Below are 17982 nucleotides of genomic sequence, written 5' to 3'. Positions count from 1 at the left end.
TTCACAAAGTTAACCCATCCATCAGCCCTCTGGGGCCGCTGTCGAGAAATAAACCACCGGGAGGGGGGCGGCGGGAATAATGATGAGACAAGGGTCACGACCTTTACTCCCCTTTGAAGGCTCTGCCGGGTCGGATGCGCTTTGGTCAACGCGAACGATGCACTTGGATTTATAGCCTCGGGGTCGAGGGTGTGGTGTATTTCAAAGGGACTTCCTTTTGTGCCACCAGGTGGATGGCGCGACCGGCCTATCAGGTGTCCTGGTTTGTCCTAGGACACAGCCACTTGTGATGTCCATAAGGGGTTGTTTATGAGACACTGTGAAGCTGCTAATCGGCATCACCCCTGGTTGTAAAATAGCCCTTTAAGTGAGGTGAGCGTAGATTCATCTCATAATGTTGCCATGATTATGTATTGAGGGCAAACATTGAACTGAGAATGTGTTGGGAGTATTTGATTACACAACTTCAGCATGTAGTGACAAGATACAATTTCAAGGAATTTACATCTGCGACCAATAAAAAATAGTTGAAAAAATTTATTTTCAATCTATCTATCTATATTTGAGAAAAACTATTGTACACAAAGACCCCAGAGCCACTGTGTTTTCAGATTCAGTGTATTGTCTTATCATCATTCTGGTTTCACTCAGCACATTCCAGACCACTGATACAAAATGTTTTCACAGTCAAGGAACGTTCACATGGGGACAATTTACGTTAAACCACAGCTCTTATTCATATCTGCAGGACTTCTTAACCAACAGATTCCATTGCATAGATGACGGTTGTCTTGTTTCACAATATACCAGAAAGAGAAATGGAACAAAACAGTAAATAAATACCATACGTGATGCCAGTAAAGTTAAATAGCGGTCTGAGATGTGTAACAGTATTCTGGTGGAGAGGGGACCTCAAGGGGTTCAGTAATCCCGAGAACCCTAAGGCCCAGGTGACAACCCTGTCACTCAAACATACATACACACCCACATGAATACATACAAAAAAAAGAATATGTACAGATGTACACAAGTCAGGCATACAGTACAAACATTCATACATACATCAAACATGCTTATTCACTATAAGCCTCATACGTATGCACACATAGACTTGTCATACATGCATGTCACACATACTGTACATACGCGAACACACACACATGCATTAATGCTGACGCTTACTCCCACCCCATGCAGGCCTTGAGGGTTGAGCACTATGTGCTCCGCGAGAATCAGGACTGCACTTTGTTCCAAGTCTGTTGACCAAACATTGAGGAGTTAAACAGTGGTGGAGGGGGGGGGTGTGTGTGGTGTGTGTGTGTGTGTGTGTGTGGGTGTGTGTGTGTGTGTGTGTGTGTGTGTGTGTGTGTGTGTGTGTGTGTGTGTGGTGTGTGTGTGTGTGTGTGTGTGTGTACAGCAGTGTCTCATCACTCCATCTTTGCTACCAAAAAGTTCTGCATCTTCTGGAGGTTTTCCTCCTGTTGTCCCAGAGCCTCCAGCAGCAGGCCCATGGGGGACCTCTTCAGCCCCACGACCTCCATCCGGTTCTCCAGCTTGTTCTTCATGTTGCGCAGGCGGAACGAGGCATGGGCGAGCATCACTGCAGGGAGGGGGACAGACGCACGCGAGGTGCAGCTCATGTTAGGAATCGCTTCATCTGCCGCCGATTAAAAAAACTAAATAATCAGAAATTCAATAAAACCAAGAGAGGGTGCCTGGTTGAAAGCACCCTTAAGTAGCCCTGCTTCGAAATTCTGTTACAAAAGAGCTCTAAAGCCATTCATGTTTGACATTACTCAATTGGTTGGGGGTAATGTCGTAAAAATATTGCCTGTCTGTTTGCTGTTTCAAATTGACATATAATACAATACAGGCCTAGTATGTAGCCATTTAACATACTCCAGAAATAGGAGGCAAATTTGTAAAATGGTGCTGGGCCAAAAGGAAGATCTGTGTCTATGTACAGGGACATCTTGGTTGTTCAACTATTGATTCTGAACTTACGAGCCAGAGGAAAAGTGATTCCCGACATGAAGACCATGACGCCTCCCACCAAAGACATCAGCATGTAGCTGACCACCATGATGGCAGCCACAAACGCTGCAGGGTTCTGCTTCTTGAAGGTCTTTATGACTGCTTTATTCTCTCCCGCCCAGACCGAACCGAGGAAGACCGCCGCCACCACGGCCATCCCCATGAACATCCCCACCGGGTTCAGAAATCTGCAGGTGGACAACATATGGACGGGTCAGAAAACCAACCTTCAATCCTGCCGCTCGACTGAAACAATTCGTGTGGTACCGGCGCCCCCTAGCGGCACTATACGATGAGTGCATCGTCATGGCGACAAACCTACGATATGGTCCAAAATAAATGCAAAGTGCTATCGAGGTTTATCGATAAAGAAATGACTCAATATAACTATTAACTACATTTCCTGTTATCAGTAGGCCTATTGTCCTTTACAATGTAGTAGAGTGGGTATTTAATGGCCTAGAGGCAATTTGGATTGCAGACATAGTCAGACTTGAACATCGATAAAGTCAGACAAGACAAGATAATCAATAAAACACACAATTAAACAATTTCAACAGTTGCACAAGTGTGGTCATGAGAAATTACCACTCTTCAAATGACATATGGTGTGTGTGTGTGTGTGTGTGTGTGTGTGTGTGTGTGTGTGTGTGTGTGTGTGTGTGTGTGTGTGTGTGTGTGTGTGTGTGTGTGTATGTAATATGTAAATTAAGTTAAGTCACTCTCAGTCAAAGTCACATGTTGAGAGATGTTTGGGAAATGCTGATACATTTCACTGGCCTAAAGATACATATCCCAGTGTACAAGTCTTATTTTATCCACTCATTGCAGTGGAATTAGCTCCAGCCAGCTGGTGAACGGATGGATTAAGTTTAAAGCATTAGATATATCGTCTAGTTTATACACTATAGGCCTATATACTGTATATATACATCTATTTATCTTCTGGTCATTTAAAGTAGACGGATTGGATTATTCTACAAACAATCTCACTTGTTTCGCTTTAATCATCATAAATTGCCAAATCTGCTATTGACAGCTAGTTGGTGATGAGGCCCACCTTTGGACTGATTAGTAAAGATCTATCTGGACTTCACCCCCTCGGCGTAAAAGGGGAAGTCCTGTTGGGAGAAATGACGTCATGTGTTCGCTATTTACAGAGCGCAAGCTGACTGGACAGAGTTTAGTCACCATGGTAACGAGATGTCATCCCTCCCTAGGGAAAAACTAGTGATGCTCCTATTTATAGAGAAAACGTGGAAGCATATTCGGGGGTCTCCTAAACGAACTTAAAAAAGCTAGACAGAGGGTCCACCCATTGGTCTACCCCTGTTTTGTATGAACTTCGAGGTCAGGTCACGTCAATAAACCTCAACATTTTGCTCCAAATTAATACCTACTGGGTACTTAGGTATTATGTCACGTATTGTATCTGTATTATGTTGTTAGCATAATAACCAAACATGCAATGAGAAACCCCGCCTGAGAGCATGGGTAGGATGACTGGTTTCGAGCAGGGCCATTTAGAGATTAAAAAGAAGAGGCTCGAAGTAGCTCTGGCTTCGAGGCTCTTCGGGAACTTTTCAATACCACATAGAGGGTAGGGGTAGGCTATATAGATCCGCCCCAGCAAACATCCGCAAGTCAGGATGTCACGGAAGACTCGACTCAAGACAAACAATGTCTTGAACCTTGGTCGCAGAAATAAAAAAGTTTTAAAAGGTTCAAATGCACTACTGCAAAAAAATGAATCATTCTAACACTTTGTGTTAATAATCGCGTATCATTAGTTTACGTGGCAGCACAAGACCTCAATCCACTTACCCGACTAAGAGGAACACCACGATGGCCATGGCTATATAATTGGTTTGATAATACAGGAGGTTGTTTATAACTCTGTTGTTCCATTTTGCCCGATCGTTGAAGTCTGGTTTGGAGAATCTTTCCGACCCAGGGAAGAAGTCGTCCACGGCCTCAGCGCTGTCAGCTCCAGTTGGGGCCATCGGGTTGTTGTGATGAATGTGATCAGTCTGACAGTAACAGGGCGCGGAGATCAGCCAGGGGGAGTCTCGCGAGAACCAAATAGGTTTATGCATGTATGTAAACTCACTTACTTACTTCTTACTTACTTACTTACTTACATACTTACTTACTTACTTACTTACTTGCTTAGTTACTTATTTACTAAACTGCTTACTTTGACAAAGCTTAAAACTCTGTGCTATACATCATGTCGAAATAGTATTAACTGTTATTATTATATTATATTACATAAAAATATATTTTTTTACCTGTGTTTTCGTATATAATAATTCATAATTTGTTTTAAGTATCACAACTCAACGACATAACGCGGAGACTGATTATCCTAAACCCCGCCCTTTTGTGACGTACCGTTTCGTCATTGGTCAACATACCACATGCGGGGAGAACACTTCCTGCAACTATCGGAAGCAGGTGGCTGCAGCAAAAGCAAACAGCGTTTGAAGGATGTTATGGTCGAACAGTTGTATGAGTCTGAAGTTATTGCTATCCGTTAGGTTTGTGGTCGTTATTTCTCTTCCTGTCTGTAGAAAAGGGAGGTAGATAATGTTTCAATGTTGCCCACGTCAGCCAGCATTGTGTCATACACATTTCTTTCTCACTGCTTGATTTGCATCATTGCTTAATGTGAAGGGCAAGATTGTATGCACGCACACTTACAAACTATATGGTCTGATCTTTTTTATTCGGTTAGATGTTGGGCAGAATAATTAGCCCGCTGTTGATCAGAAGACCACATCTTATTTGGACACGTAACCTCCTCACCATGAAGTTGAAGACCTGTGAATTCCAGTCCTTGTTGTCAGAAGGATTGAACGCTGTAGCAGGTACGACGCTTGCATGGCCAATTCTCAACTGAATGTCATCAACCCCAGCAACTATCATCCATGTAATTGTCTTCTGTGTGTCTACTACTAGGTCTATTTGAAAAGCACCAGTTTGAGTTGAGAATTGCAGGGGGTGCTGTCCGCGACCTGCTATCGGGCAAGCGCCCAGAGGATGTGGACTTTGCCACGACGGCCACTCCGGAGGAGATGAAGCGCATGTTCCAGGCGGCAGGGATCAGGATGATCAATAATAAAGGGGAGAAACACGGGACCATCACTGCCCGAGTAAGACTCTCGCGAGTGTCTGATCCTGGGCTAGTTGAGGGAACTTGGCATGACTTAAAAACCAATTAAAAATACAATTCCTTTATCACACAGTGTGCGACATAATGGTGTTTGTTGGTGTTCCAATTATTGTTCACTGCTGTGAAATAGGCCTGAACAATCTTACTTTATTATGCATGTTTGATGGAGCCCAAATGTTTACCTTTTGGGAGCAGTTGGTTTACCAACAGGGGTGCTAGAGGTCGTTAAGGTGATGCCTGCTGTTCCATTGGCAGCTTCACAACGAGAACTTTGAGGTGACCACTCTCCGAGTGGATGTGCAGACAGACGGACGCACGCCGAGGTGGAGTTCACCAAGGACTGGGAGAAGGACGCAGAGCGCAGAGACCTCACCATCAAACTCCATGTTCTTAGGTAATTTATTATTATTATAACATAATACAAATTATGATAATTCAGCTGACCTGGTCTTTCTGATTGCTACTCTGCCCTTTCTGTTTTTTAAAACTTTATGACGTAACGGGTCAAAAAAATTAATCATTCATATAATGTCCATTTCTCCTGACACACCGAATAACAAGGTACAATTTGTTCAAACACGCTCCATAGGGTTAGATGGAACCCCTATACGATTATTACAATGATATGAAGACCTGCAGAACCGCAAAGTCGTTGTGGGCAGCGCTGACAGAGGATCCAGGAGGACTACCTGAGGATCCTACGCTACTTCAGGTAAAGAGGAACGTTGTGTGGGATAATGCTGGTATTATCTGCACAACAAAGGGCTGAGTTTCATCATTTCCATAATCTGGGATCCAGTAGTCCGTCTATGTTGTAGCATAACTTCTGATGGGGAGAATGCGCATGCTCCAGATTGCAAAATAGATGCCTGTGTAGAAGAGTTTGTGCGAGGAGATCCGCAGTTACCCTTACAACTTACATTCATATAATTAGTCAATAAACAAATATAAAAGCTATATAGCGTTGAGCTATTGGCGAGAAATCGTGCAAACGCTAAGAAGATATGAGTATCCATGCTGTCAAAAGTGTGGATCGGGAAATTGTGCCTGTGTGGAACGCCGGGACTGAAAGCGCACCCTCAATGGTAGAATAACTGGAAACTGAAACACACATCTGTTACAATTCTGGCAGCGGTCCTGGATCCCTAAAAGTAGGTCTGAGCCTTTCCAGAGCCCTGCCTCGAGCAACACTATTGCAATTGAAAGGCCCCTTTCAACCACATTTTACAGGTTCTATGGCCGGGTGGTGCCCGAGCCCGGGGACCACGAGCCTGAGACCCTGGACGCCATCAGGGACAACGCCTCTGGCCTGGCGGCATCTCCGGGGAGAGGATCTGGGTGGAGCTGAAGAAGATGGTGGTGGGCAGCCATGCCGGTCACCTGCTGGAGCTCATGTATGACCTGGGCCTGGTCCAGTACATGGGTAAGAGAGGAGGAGGAGTAGGAGGAGCAGAGTGGGGGCTGGGTGGTGGGTGCTGTGGTACATAGGGATGGGGATCGAAACCTGCTTCTATTAAGGACCCAGTTCCACTTTTTTCAAAACCCGAAAATCCTTAACGTTTGGGCTAATTGATACCACTATCGAGTCCCGTCGTTCATTTATTAATTTCTTTGTCCCGTAGGTCCTGTCACGTAATGTTGTCTCCCTCGAGTCGCTTCACGGCATTTCAATCAAATCAATCCAATCACTGCGGCGTGTCCACCAATGTTTTTGAATGAAATTGTAAGCAAACAGTATTACAAGTAAAACAAGTGAAGTCTGGCAGTTAGCTTTGCTCGCGAGGATGGCTGAACGGGCGAAAATCATTTATTGTAAAGGGGGGAACACAACCTCAATGGCCAAGTACATTAGCATTGTGCATCATATAAAGACCAAATGCAGTAGCTTCGACTGTCTCTGAGTTGAAAAGACTGGCTCCTTCTTCTCCTGTCGCACCACAGGCAGTCTTAATAGGCCATCTTAATCATCCACTTAAAGTACGAGCGGTAATCGCACACACAGACATTGTCGCTAGTCCCGTCAGTTAAAAATAGTAATCCAATTGTGAAATTGGTGTTGAAATCGGCAGCATACAAGCTAGTTATCTTAAAAAGTAAATAAAGTTTCAGATGTGATGATGTGTTGAGGTTGGCTCAGTGAAACGACTGTTATGTTATCATGATGCGTTCAAATGTAACATAGAGAAATGGTAAATTGAGTTTTTGTTTTTGAGTTTGTGAGAAACATGAGTAATACTGTATTACTCATGTCTCTGTACTACTAATACAGTTGTATAAGGCTCTAATCATTTTAGTATATATAATTAAAAATACTGATGTCAATACTTATTAAGAATTACACCAATAAATAGAAAAGTATCGATAGTGGTATCGATAAAGACTTGGATCGTTAAGGAGTATCGAAAATGGTATCAATATCAACAAATATGAATGATTAGTGCAAGTGTTAGCTTGTTCACTTTTAATTGCATGACTTCAGATTTGAGAACATAAACAGGGGTGGCAAAGTATTTATAATAGCTATCCGCATGATTTTCCTTTATTTATTTAATGTCCTGTGTGAAATGTACTGTAAGATCGAAGGGAAATAGTCCTTTGGCTCATAGGGTGGCCGCCATTGCTTGGATTTGGTAAAATACAAGATGTGATCCAGAATCCATTGCATAAGGTAATTGAATATCTTACTCGCCTAATTACATTAGTAGCACGGTCTGAAGTGGAACGATGGCCTCCACTTAACATGGCTTTGTTGAAATGGCCTATCGATCTCACGTCCCATTTGTTTTGACGCCCCAGGTTTACCACCAGATGGCGACATTGAGGAGATGAAACGCGTGTGGCAGAACGCCAAGGATTCTTCCCCCAAGCCCATGACTGTCTTGGCCGCGTTCTTCCACCGGCCAGAGGAGGTGGACAAGATGGACCTAAGGCTCAAGGTGTCCAAAGAGGAGAAGACTCTGGCTCAGTTCCTTGTAAAACACAGACGAGAACTGCACAAGTGTCCGGACAACCCAGACAGCCTCACCCCCTTCACAGACTTCATCATCGATGTGAGTCGTCTGGGTTCGATCATTAAAGGTGACATATTATACCACCAGGTGTGAGTGTGATTAGCCGCTACAAGCCTTGTGATGTCTAATCACACTCGCACCTTGTGGTACAATATGTCACCTTTAAGTGATTAATCTGTGTTTCTGTTTCAATTATGTTAATCCTCAAGGGAAAGCCACAATAAATAGAAATAAATGCTTTAGGTTACTACTCAAAGGGCTTAACAGGCCAAATATTTATGCCAACCCCCCTGACCCAAGCCCCCACAAGGGCAAGAAAGATCTCCCTTAATCAGCAAGGAAGAATGCTCAGAGTGGGGGATCCCTCCTTCAGAGTGGGGGATCCCTCCTTCAGAGTGGGGGATCCCACCTTCAGAGTGGGGGATCCCTCCTTCAGAGTGGGGGATCCCTCCTTCCAGGGATGGTCAGGAGTGCAACTGCCATAGTTGACATGTATAGGTGAAATATATTCAATTGATGATGGGGTGCTTGGGCCTCATTACAGAAAAAATCCTAACTTCTCATCCTAACTTCAATTAGGGCTCAAAGATAGGAAAAATCTAATTTCCTATTACAGAAGCAGTCCCTAACCTGTTGGCTGTTTCCTATCTTATTTTTGGCATCCTATCTTATCTTAATTTAGGTAATCCTAACTGTTCTTTCAATCAGATTTTTCAATCGGCAATCGTCAGGTTATGTCTGTTTCTGCACTCAGAGTGTGCATGAGATTTATAGAATGAGTTACCTTTAACGTTAACAGAGACTGTTGAGGATCTTTGTTATTAACGGCAAGCTAGTAGCATTAGTACCACGGTCATGGTGGGTATTGGTACAGAGAACAAGAAGAGGTAGTAATAAAGCAGTAAAGTAGTTCTTCCACCAAATTCAAAATTAAATGTCTTTGCAGGCGATAAAATGAACAAATCATTATGCGGTCTCGGTAGCCTTTTAGCCATCACATTTCTGTTGTGATGTTCCTCGTCTTCATTGTCATACAGACCCACTAGCAGTGCTGCTGCCATTTATTTTTCAGTTATTGACAGTTATTTTGAATTTAGGACAGGGTGTATGGCCACCTAACTTAGGGAGCCTAACTTAAGAAATTCCTAACTTAGGATAGTTCGGTCATGATTCAATTCCTATCTTAAGATATGATAGGATTTCTTCCTAAGTTAAGTTAGGAAACCTCCTTCTGTAATATCAAAACCCCTAAATGTCTTCCTATCTTAAAGGTTGGGTATGGAATTCTCTTTTTTGGCAATTTTTGCAAAATTACTTGAAATCCTTATCATACTCCACTTACAGCCACTGAGTTAGAAATACTGACATGAAAATTAAACAAGTCAATCATCTGTGGAACGGGCAGGGCTCGAAAAACTCCAGCCAATGATTTCCAGACCCACCGAGTGGCATTGGACAGTAAGTACGTCAATCAAACGGTCGTACTGCAATCCCCCTCCCCCGTTCCAAGCGCGTGACCCCTTCGTGCACATACTCAAAGTTTGTGACCCAGAGCAAGTTTGTTGTTATCCTGCGGTAGCTACTGGAGCTAGCTAACTAGCTAATGGCTCTCTCTCGCGCATCGGTGTTCGCTCGTGCATGATTGCGCGTCCATGTACTTGGAATGGGTGGAGTCAGTCAGCGTTGAAGGAGAGGGGGTAGGACCATTTGAGTTGTGTACTTTCAAAATCTGCCTGCGTTTCGCAAATCCCATACCCAACCTTTAAGATAGGATAGGATCTCAGAGTCAGGAAGTTTCTGTAATGAGGCCCCTGGTCGGTTAAACATGAGGAGCGTCGCCATCCAGTCGCCGTCAGCGCGACACACCACTTGAGTTGGCGAGTTGACACGTCCTCCCCTCTCACCCCTCCCCTCCCACCTCTCCATCCTCTCCCACAGAGCCGCGAGTTGGACTCCAAGCTCAAGGTGTGCGAGCTGCTCAAGTACCAGGGCGAGGCCCGGCTGCTGGCGGAGCTCACGGACTGGTCCACCCCGCGCTTCCCTGTCAGCGGCCACGACCTGAGGAGGCTGGGCGTCACCTCGGGCAAGGAGATCGGCAGCACCCTCCAGGAGCTCCGCGACGTGTGGAAGAGAAGCCGCTACCAGATGGACAAAGAGGAGCTGCTGAGCCACGTCCACCACTGAGCCACCGTCGACGGGCCCTTCAGCGAGGCGGCGGGGTTGTCTGTCCATGATGGCCACGTGTGGGACTGCGTGAGGCGGGGGGGATTGAACTAGGTGGCAGCTGTGGGGAGGGGGGGGGGGGGTTGCGAATGAGCTTGTGTGTGTGGACCATCATGTGGATATTCTCAACACACACACACACACACACACACACACACACACACACACACACACACACACACACACACACACACACACACACACACACACACACACACACACACACACACACACACACACACACACACCCCCCCCAACAACATCAAACCCTCTCCCCCCCCCCATGGATGAAGACAATCTATACTGGGTTAGGGTGCAACCACTGCTGTTCCAAATCAACCACCTCATTGGCCCAGAGATGTTTTAAAAAAATATGAGCACATTCAAAGGGCGATTTGCTGCCAGCCTCACAGCTGCGACCATTTTAGGAAAGTTTGTTAATGGCAAAAGCAATAGATTGCGGCCCATCTGTGTTATTGCAGATCCATTTTTGTTTATTTATTTATGGTTCACGAAAAATAATTTGGAGAGATTTGATGGGCTGAAGATGATGACCCTTGTACCAGTCCTAATTACTTTATTTTTTGTTATGATACTATACCGCTATTTTCATAATTGTTTTGAGCAATGGATTGGCTGGAATACAAAATGCTGTATCACTACATTCACTTGGTCCAATAATTAAACACATAAACAAATACTGTTACTTATTTAATCGGATAACAAAAGCTATTTTGTTTAGTTTTTGGGCAAAATTTGTGACGCATTGATTTACAATTATATACATTTAACCAACTTTTTTCCAAAAAGGATCAACCTCTGAATTTTTTTTCTGTATCTACCCACTCTTAAATCATAATTGCCTAATTTTCTGTTAAGGGCGCCCCTATTAATGACAGATTCCCTTGTTTTTAGTCACGCACTCTGGTGGCTCCTCCTTCCCGGGTGATCGAAATAAAACAAACCCATCTGGAGTTGTCGACACCCACCTGTTGCTCCATCCGACGTTACACGCGTGACTTCCCACAATAGAGATGGAAGATTATAACGCATACATCGCAGAACTGGAGTCCGGGACGCGCGGGTAGCCTGTCCCTGTTAGGATTATGATAATGTTTTATTTCTAGTAGAATCCAGGTCTCGTGTTCCGTCGGCTTTTGAACCTACAGTCTTGAAGCAAACGTATTCTTTCATAAAAGGAAACCATGTCTAGGTTCAGTCATAACATCACCAACATCAGCTTCGAAGGAGGGCCACCTGGGGACCAGCCGAGGGATGAACTTTTGGCGCAAATCGAGATTACCCTACTGACCGTCATATTCATCAGCGCGGGGATCCTGAACGTCGGACTGCTGCTCCTCTTGTGGAAGCGGAGGCAGCAGGTGTCCAGGATGCGCGTCTTCGTGTTCCACCTTTGCATCGCCGACCTGGTGGTGACGTTTTTCCAAGTGTGCCCGCAGCTCGTCTGGGACATCACGGACCGGTTCGTGGGTCCGGACATCGTCTGCCGTGCGGTCAAGTACCTCCAGGTCGTCGGCATGTTCGCCTCCACCTACATGATCGTGGTGATGACCGTGGATCGGTATCAAGCCATCTGCAACCCAATGGTGAAGTTCCAGAGGCGCAGGGCGCGCTGGAACGTGCCAATCTGCGTGGCGTGGTGCGTCTCCCTGGTGGGCGCTCTGCCCCAGGTGTTCATCTTCTCCCGGGTGGAGGTCGCCCCCGGCGTGTTCGACTGCTGGGCGCACTTCGTCCAGCCGTGGGGACTGAGAGCCTACGTAACCTGGACGACGCTGGTGATCTTCGTGCTGCCCGTGCTGACCGTAGTGGCGTGCCAAGCGCGCATCTGCCGCACGGTGCAAATTAACTTCCACCTGAAGACGCTGCGGACTGTGAACCGGAGCGCCGCGGGCGACGCTTCGGCGCTGCCTTCCCGCGCCAGCGGCGTCGGGGGGGTGTCGAAGGCGCGGGTTAAGACGGTGAAGATGACCGTGGTGATCGTGCTCGCCTACGTCGTGTGCTGGGCGCCATTCTTTACCGTGCAGCTCTGGTCCGTGTGGGACTCGGAGGCGCCCACTGAGAGTGAGTTGATGTGACTGTTAAGTTTTGTTGTGAGGAAAAAATTATGAATGGGAAAAGTGAGGATTTGAACATGGAAAAGGGTTGTCGGATGGGAGTTAAGGTAGTATGACCCCTTAGCCAAGGTGCTCTGGATCTAACCCAATCTCCAGTGCATTCTGTATCCTTCAGCAAGATTCCCCAATCAAAGCCTGCTCGTTAAGGACATGCTTTATTTTTGGGCTATACAACTATGTACCTACTGAGTCTATTTGGAAGCATGTGCAGTGCTCCTATAACCTACAGCTGACAATGTTCTAATAATGCACGCATTCGGTTTGTTTTGTTTAATTTGTCACATATCGATTTCTGCTTAACTTCTGGTTGTTTTGCCTTTCAGCGGCTGTGTTCACCATCCTGATGCTGCTGGCCAGCCTGAACAGCTGCGCCAACCCCTGCATCTTCCTGCTGTTCAGCGGCACGCTGCCTCCCAGGCTGGCCGCGCTCTGCGGCGGCGTGGGCGGGGGCGCGCACTCAGACGCAAAAGATTCCGCCGTCCAAGAGGACGCCACCATGGTCAGCTCCATGTACATCAGCTTCAAGAGTCTGTCAGAGGCCACTCAGGCCAGATAGTGGATTCAATCAAGAAAAAATAAATGTACACAACCGTGCATATCTGAACAATCTGAGGGGGGGGGGGGGGGGGTGGGGGGGTTAATGTTCACTATTGTCAGAATATTGTATTATATTTTACTCCAACAAAATCAAAATATTACAGGACTATTCTCTCATAGACGCCTTTGGCCAGCACTGATACGCCCTCATGGATACACCGAGGGATTGTCTATTCTGTGTGTTATTGTCCCATCCGTTTAGGTCGAAATCGCTGTGGAAGTTGGCAATGATGAGAATCGATAATTCCCCTCAAATGCATCAGAACTAAAGTATTGAGAAAAAAAATGAAGGAATAGAAAGTACAGATATTTGGGTTAAAATGTACGGAGCAAAATTACAAATTTGTCAAAAAAATAAATACGTTATGACAAAGCGGCATAAGTAGGCCTATAGTAACAAAGTAGGCCTACTTGTAGGCTACTTTGATGCTTCCCAACTCTATCATTCAAATTTAAATAAAACGTTTTTATTCTTACAGTTTTTCTCAGTCGCTTTGGTACATTTCTCAGATCAGAATTGAAATTTGCAAAGCAGTAAGTGCATTTCTCAAAACAATGCGTTCAAATAGCAAAACACCATGGATTACCTGCAAAAGCCAGTCTCTTGCTCCAAATCCTTAGTTCATCTCTCAAAGGTAAATATCTGCTTCAATGAACATGTCAGTCCCAGCAGAATGACAAGTCCTTGTATCATTGTCTACGGATAACACAGTCAAATTGCTTAGTCATGTTGTCAATATAACAGTGTACTCTGGACGGATGTTCTGATGTAAACTATGGCTAAAGTTTTGAAGACAATTATTGTAAATTGTAAGTTACACCTTAGTGTATGTGGGAGATTGATTGCAAGAGACAAGATTCACATTTACGCTTTGACTGTTTGTACTGTAATTTGTTGACAGACCATGTCATTGCTAGAAATGTGAACATAGGAAAATCTCCTTAGGGTAAACTGTACATGCATTGCTGTAGGAATTACAGTGCAGTCATCCTTCACCTCCTGACGTTCCTGTCTGTTGGGCCACAAATTCTCAGACAAAGTAACATTGTGTTGTGCTCCAGCTATATATATAATTGCCAGTTCATGTTTCAGGAGATGCACCTTTGAGCTATTCCAGTACTGGTTGATCGTTGATCTAACACTTCACACATTTCCCTTCTTTAGGGAAAGTCAAGATTCACCTAGTAGCAATTGACCAATTCAGGACAGATTTAGAAAAAAAAACAAAAAAAAGGGGTCTAATGCCAGTGTATAGAAATGTATAGAAATATGCTTGACAAATTATGACAACTTGTTCAACCATTTTGCATGTAAAGACTTATGCAATGAACTTATACCTAAATGTTGTGGGGGTGAGACTATTCCATAGAGACCATTACAATACGTTTTGATCAACATGACAAGCAGTTGATAATGTAGGAAAGAGCAGAGAATTGTACATAATCATGTGCTTGGATGTACCAAAGCATTCGCAACGTGTTGAAATAAATGAGAAACTGTTTTTTTCATGTGCAAAAGTGACATACTGATGTGAAGATTGAACAGGTAGTTTTGAGAATTTCAATTCTGATCAGAGAAATGAACCAAAGCGACTGAGAAAAACTGTAATCAGAAATACCTTATGCTTTTTGACAGACATGAACTTCATAATCAGTACAAAATAATAAATAATTCCAACCCATGTAGGCGGCCACATCAGTGTGCCCATTTGTAGCATCACAAAGATAATGTTGTTTCTTTTGTCTAGAAATATTAGCTTACTCCATTTTAAAGGTGTGATCAAGTTTGGCCTTACGTATATATGCCCAAAAAATATATGTGTGAAAACAGGTCAACAAATCACAATTATTCTCCCAGTAAAACTCTCCATTTCACCTAATTTTGAGCTCTTTAATCTAGCTATACATGCCATCTGTATGATTTATCTGACCTTCAGAGTGAACAACGCCATTAGATTTGACGATTATCTTGATCGGTACTGCAATCAACTGAAAGCGGGGTGTTTTGAAAGAAAGGCGTTCAATGAGAGTTGTGGGGGAGTTTGAAGGCCTCACTGATCAATACTCATTGATGAACCCATTCATGTATCCATCACCACCATCATTTGTAGATGTTAGCTACGCAAATGCATACAATCAAAATGTACACAAAATGCTGTCTTTAAAGCTGAAATGAAGTGTACGTTTTCAATAAAAGTAATCCACCCCAATGTTCTTTAAAAAGATTTACGTGTGTGTGTGTGTGTGTGTGTGTGTGTGTGTGTGTGTGTGTGTGTGTGTGTGTGTACGTTTGTGCGTTCATTCCCCAACGCAGGTCTGCGAATAACATACTGAGGCCCAATACCAACACCCACGCAGGGAGAGTGGAACAAAGTGAACACTGAAAGGAGATTGACTTTAAACACTCTTCACCCCGATCAGGCATACCTCTTTACTCTCATGTCTGAGACACGGAGGCTCTCGGGTTGACTGAAGGCACTCCCTGACCCACACAAAAACACACGTACCGGAGCACCCACAAGCAAACACTCATTGCTCAAACTGTGATTTATTGGAATAGCGTGATGCCCAGGCTCTGCAACGTGTTCAACGGAGCATCATACCTATCGACAGACCGTGGGGGACCGACAAATGGAATGTACGCCCTTGGGGGATATTTACGTGCAGGACATGGCTAACCCTCATTCATAGGTATTATACTGCTTTATTCGCGTTTGAGTGGTTAATTCTTCTTCTTTGTCTTCAAAGTTGTTCAATGATGTGTGGTCTACAGAGAGTTCAATTCTGGAGAAAAAAATATGATTACCATTAACAGAGGCGGCAGCACTTGGTTAACAACAACACTCCAATACCTCGACTCAAAGTCCTCCCATATTAAATCGTTATGATTGCAAATCAATTCATATGAAAATTAATTGAGCTTTGAAGCCTGTGGCAGCAGCCGCCTGTCCGTCCGTCTATATGTATTTTTTTCTGTTTGTCTGTGTGCTTACAGACAGACAGACAAGCCCACAGCTGGGGATCGGGGTTGCTGGTGGAGTGATGACCGTGGAAGAGAGCGCTGGAGGAGTGGGATTGCAGGATGGTGATTGCAGGAATGGACTGCAGATTGGCGAGGCTGTTGTTCAAGCAGTTCTGTGGACGGCTTGCCTTGGGTCCCCGCAGCTGCTTTCCCACAGGTCATCTGGTGTGTACATCCCGTATTCCCAAGGTGGGCGTGAAAGACCACGTTGTTGCCATTTAATGTGAGCCTATTAGTATTACCCTTGTAAAAAACTGTGTTGCGCACCTGAAAATATATCACCCCAAAAGATCCGCCTTTACCTCTTAACGCAACCTTTGGATTGTTACCATTTGATGTAACACATGTTCCAGACAACCCCGATGGGTTGTCTCAATAATGGAAGATAGTGAAGACGTGCCACAGGGTTAGTAGTGCAGCTGAGGCAAAGTGGTTGATTCTGGTCATACCGCGCCTGTCAGAAATAATAAGATATGAGTCACTTCCTTGTTAAAACTTAAGTTCATGATAACTTGTTAAAAGTTATTGATAACACATTTTAAGAATGCACACTGTTGGAACATTACTGAGATATAAATGAGAAATCAATCCATGTCTACGTTACACCTTGAGTTCCTTTGTTCCGGTGCCTTTGGCTGGCACTGGAACTAAAATAAGAAGTAAAATAAGATTGAGAGAGAGATTGAGCAGGGGGGGGGGGGGGGGATTTGGTCTCATGGCTGTGCGACATGCAGGTCCCTAACTGAGTGGCCAAGCGTCTTGAGATTTAATGATGAGTGCTTGCTTTCAGCAAAGAAACAGGGGGTATAATGACTTTCACATCAACCTCCATTCACTCTAGCTAGCCCAGATCTCATAACAACCGGGGTGTATGGATGGACACATACGGAAAAGGCTCTCTTCTGAGACCAGGCGTGGAGCATATAGGAGAGCCTGGTGAGGATTATCTGTTTTCCTCTCCATAAGAAGAACCTGTAATAAGTAAAAGTGACAGTTTGCCATGGATACAAAAGCAGTCCACAGTGCATCCAGATCCCTCAATGGCATGTGCAAAGAAATATATATTTGTTGATCATGATGCTAATGAGAAGCCAAGTTCAACATGGGATATGAAAAACCCAGTAGGACGACATCAGCAAAAAGTAAAGTTAATATAAACACGTCTGCTTTGCTGATTCGGCAGAAGACGCTGTCGTCTAATCCAGAGACATCTGCTGATCTTTATATCTTCAATTGTGCCAATGATAAAAATAAACATAAGTGTCCACCTCCTCAACGAGTCTCGTGAACTGTAGAAGGTAGCTGTGTAGCTGCATTCACGGAGACGTTCCTGTAAGCTACGGAGGCTCCTTTGTGAGATACCCAGGTCCAAGGCAGAGCGTCGGGCTCCTGGTCAGACACATCTGCGGCAGTGTGCCTGCCCTCATAAGGTGAGTCATGTCTGTTATGTGGCCTCAGAGAGCAAAGAAACCCATCGAGGGAAGCATTAGAGTTTCTTTTCGCCATAAGACTGAGATTCTCTCTTCTATTTCTGTCTTTAAGCCCCTCTCTAGGACACTAGAAACTGATTCCCCCACCAGTCCCTCCTATCTGCTGCGGCCTCCATCAGCAGCAGTATTCAGACCTCGACTCAAGTACCAACCATTTTATGGCTCCCTCAAACATTATTTGCGATGGCGGAAAAGTGCTTCTGCTGAAAATACTTACTGACAAACAACACTCCAAGGGCGATGTTGTGATAGAGTTTGTGCCGCTCGAAAGATTTTGCTCTGAAAGAGCCAGGAA

General features: G+C 44.6%; 3 protein-coding genes across 3 annotated transcripts; 2 read left to right on the top strand and 1 right to left on the bottom strand.

The window, feature by feature from the left end:
- Positions 1-600: 600 nt before the first annotated feature.
- On the bottom strand, positions 601-4094 carry arl6ip5a (ADP-ribosylation factor-like 6 interacting protein 5a). Its single transcript, XM_030373691.1, has 3 exons — positions 3859-4094; positions 2005-2222; positions 601-1600 (listed from the first exon to the last, which is right to left on the bottom strand). Exons 1-3 carry the CDS (start codon positions 4035-4037, stop codon positions 1428-1430), a joined length of 570 nt encoding a protein of 189 aa, XP_030229551.1. The 5' UTR covers positions 4038-4094; the 3' UTR covers positions 601-1427.
- A 344-nt stretch (positions 4095-4438) lies between these two features.
- Positions 4439-11143, top strand: trnt1 (tRNA nucleotidyl transferase, CCA-adding, 1). Its single transcript, XM_030373688.1, is given in 12 exon segments — positions 4439-4574; positions 4772-4904; positions 4996-5189; positions 5465-5519; positions 5522-5586; positions 5588-5603; positions 5799-5873; positions 5876-5921; positions 6440-6519; positions 6522-6632; positions 8006-8259; positions 10159-11143. Coding segments are annotated over 11 exon segments (1275 nt in total). The 5' UTR covers positions 4439-4574; the 3' UTR covers positions 10405-11143.
- Positions 11144-11351: 208 nt separating this feature from the next.
- On the top strand, positions 11352-13183 carry avpr2b.1 (arginine vasopressin receptor 2b, tandem duplicate, 1). The gene is made up of 2 exons (XM_030373689.1): positions 11352-12525; positions 12902-13183. Exons 1-2 carry the CDS (start codon positions 11649-11651, stop codon positions 13132-13134), a joined length of 1110 nt encoding a protein of 369 aa, XP_030229549.1. The 5' UTR covers positions 11352-11648; the 3' UTR covers positions 13135-13183.
- The last annotated feature ends 4799 nt before the right edge of the window (positions 13184-17982 follow it).

This window comes from Gadus morhua, chromosome 13, assembly GCF_902167405.1.
Source record: "Gadus morhua chromosome 13, gadMor3.0, whole genome shotgun sequence".
Taxonomy (NCBI): Eukaryota; Metazoa; Chordata; class Actinopteri; order Gadiformes; family Gadidae; genus Gadus; species Gadus morhua.
The sequence above is the reverse complement of the archived record's forward strand: the minus strand, read 5'-3'. Positions and strand labels throughout refer to the sequence as shown.

What these genes read in the sequence shown, in the direction of transcription:
- arl6ip5a (XM_030373691.1), bottom strand. Translation starts at nt 4,037, where the DNA reads ATGGCCCCAACTGGAGCTGACAGCGCTGAGGCCGTGGACGACTTCTTC. An exon ending in GTGGTGTTCCTCTTAGTCGG is followed by an intron (nt 2,223 to 3,858) that starts GTAAGTGGATTG and finishes GTCCACCTGCAG; the next exon opens with ATTTCTGAACCCGGTGGGGA. An exon ending in AATCACTTTTCCTCTGGCTC is followed by an intron (nt 1,601 to 2,004) that starts GTAAGTTCAGAA and finishes CCCTCCCTGCAG; the next exon opens with TGATGCTCGCCCATGCCTCG.
- avpr2b.1 (XM_030373689.1), top strand. Translation starts at nt 11,649, where the DNA reads ATGTCTAGGTTCAGTCATAACATCACCAACATCAGCTTCGAAGGAGGG. An exon ending in CTCGGAGGCGCCCACTGAGA is followed by an intron (nt 12,526 to 12,901) that starts GTGAGTTGATGT and finishes TTTGCCTTTCAG; the next exon opens with CGGCTGTGTTCACCATCCTG.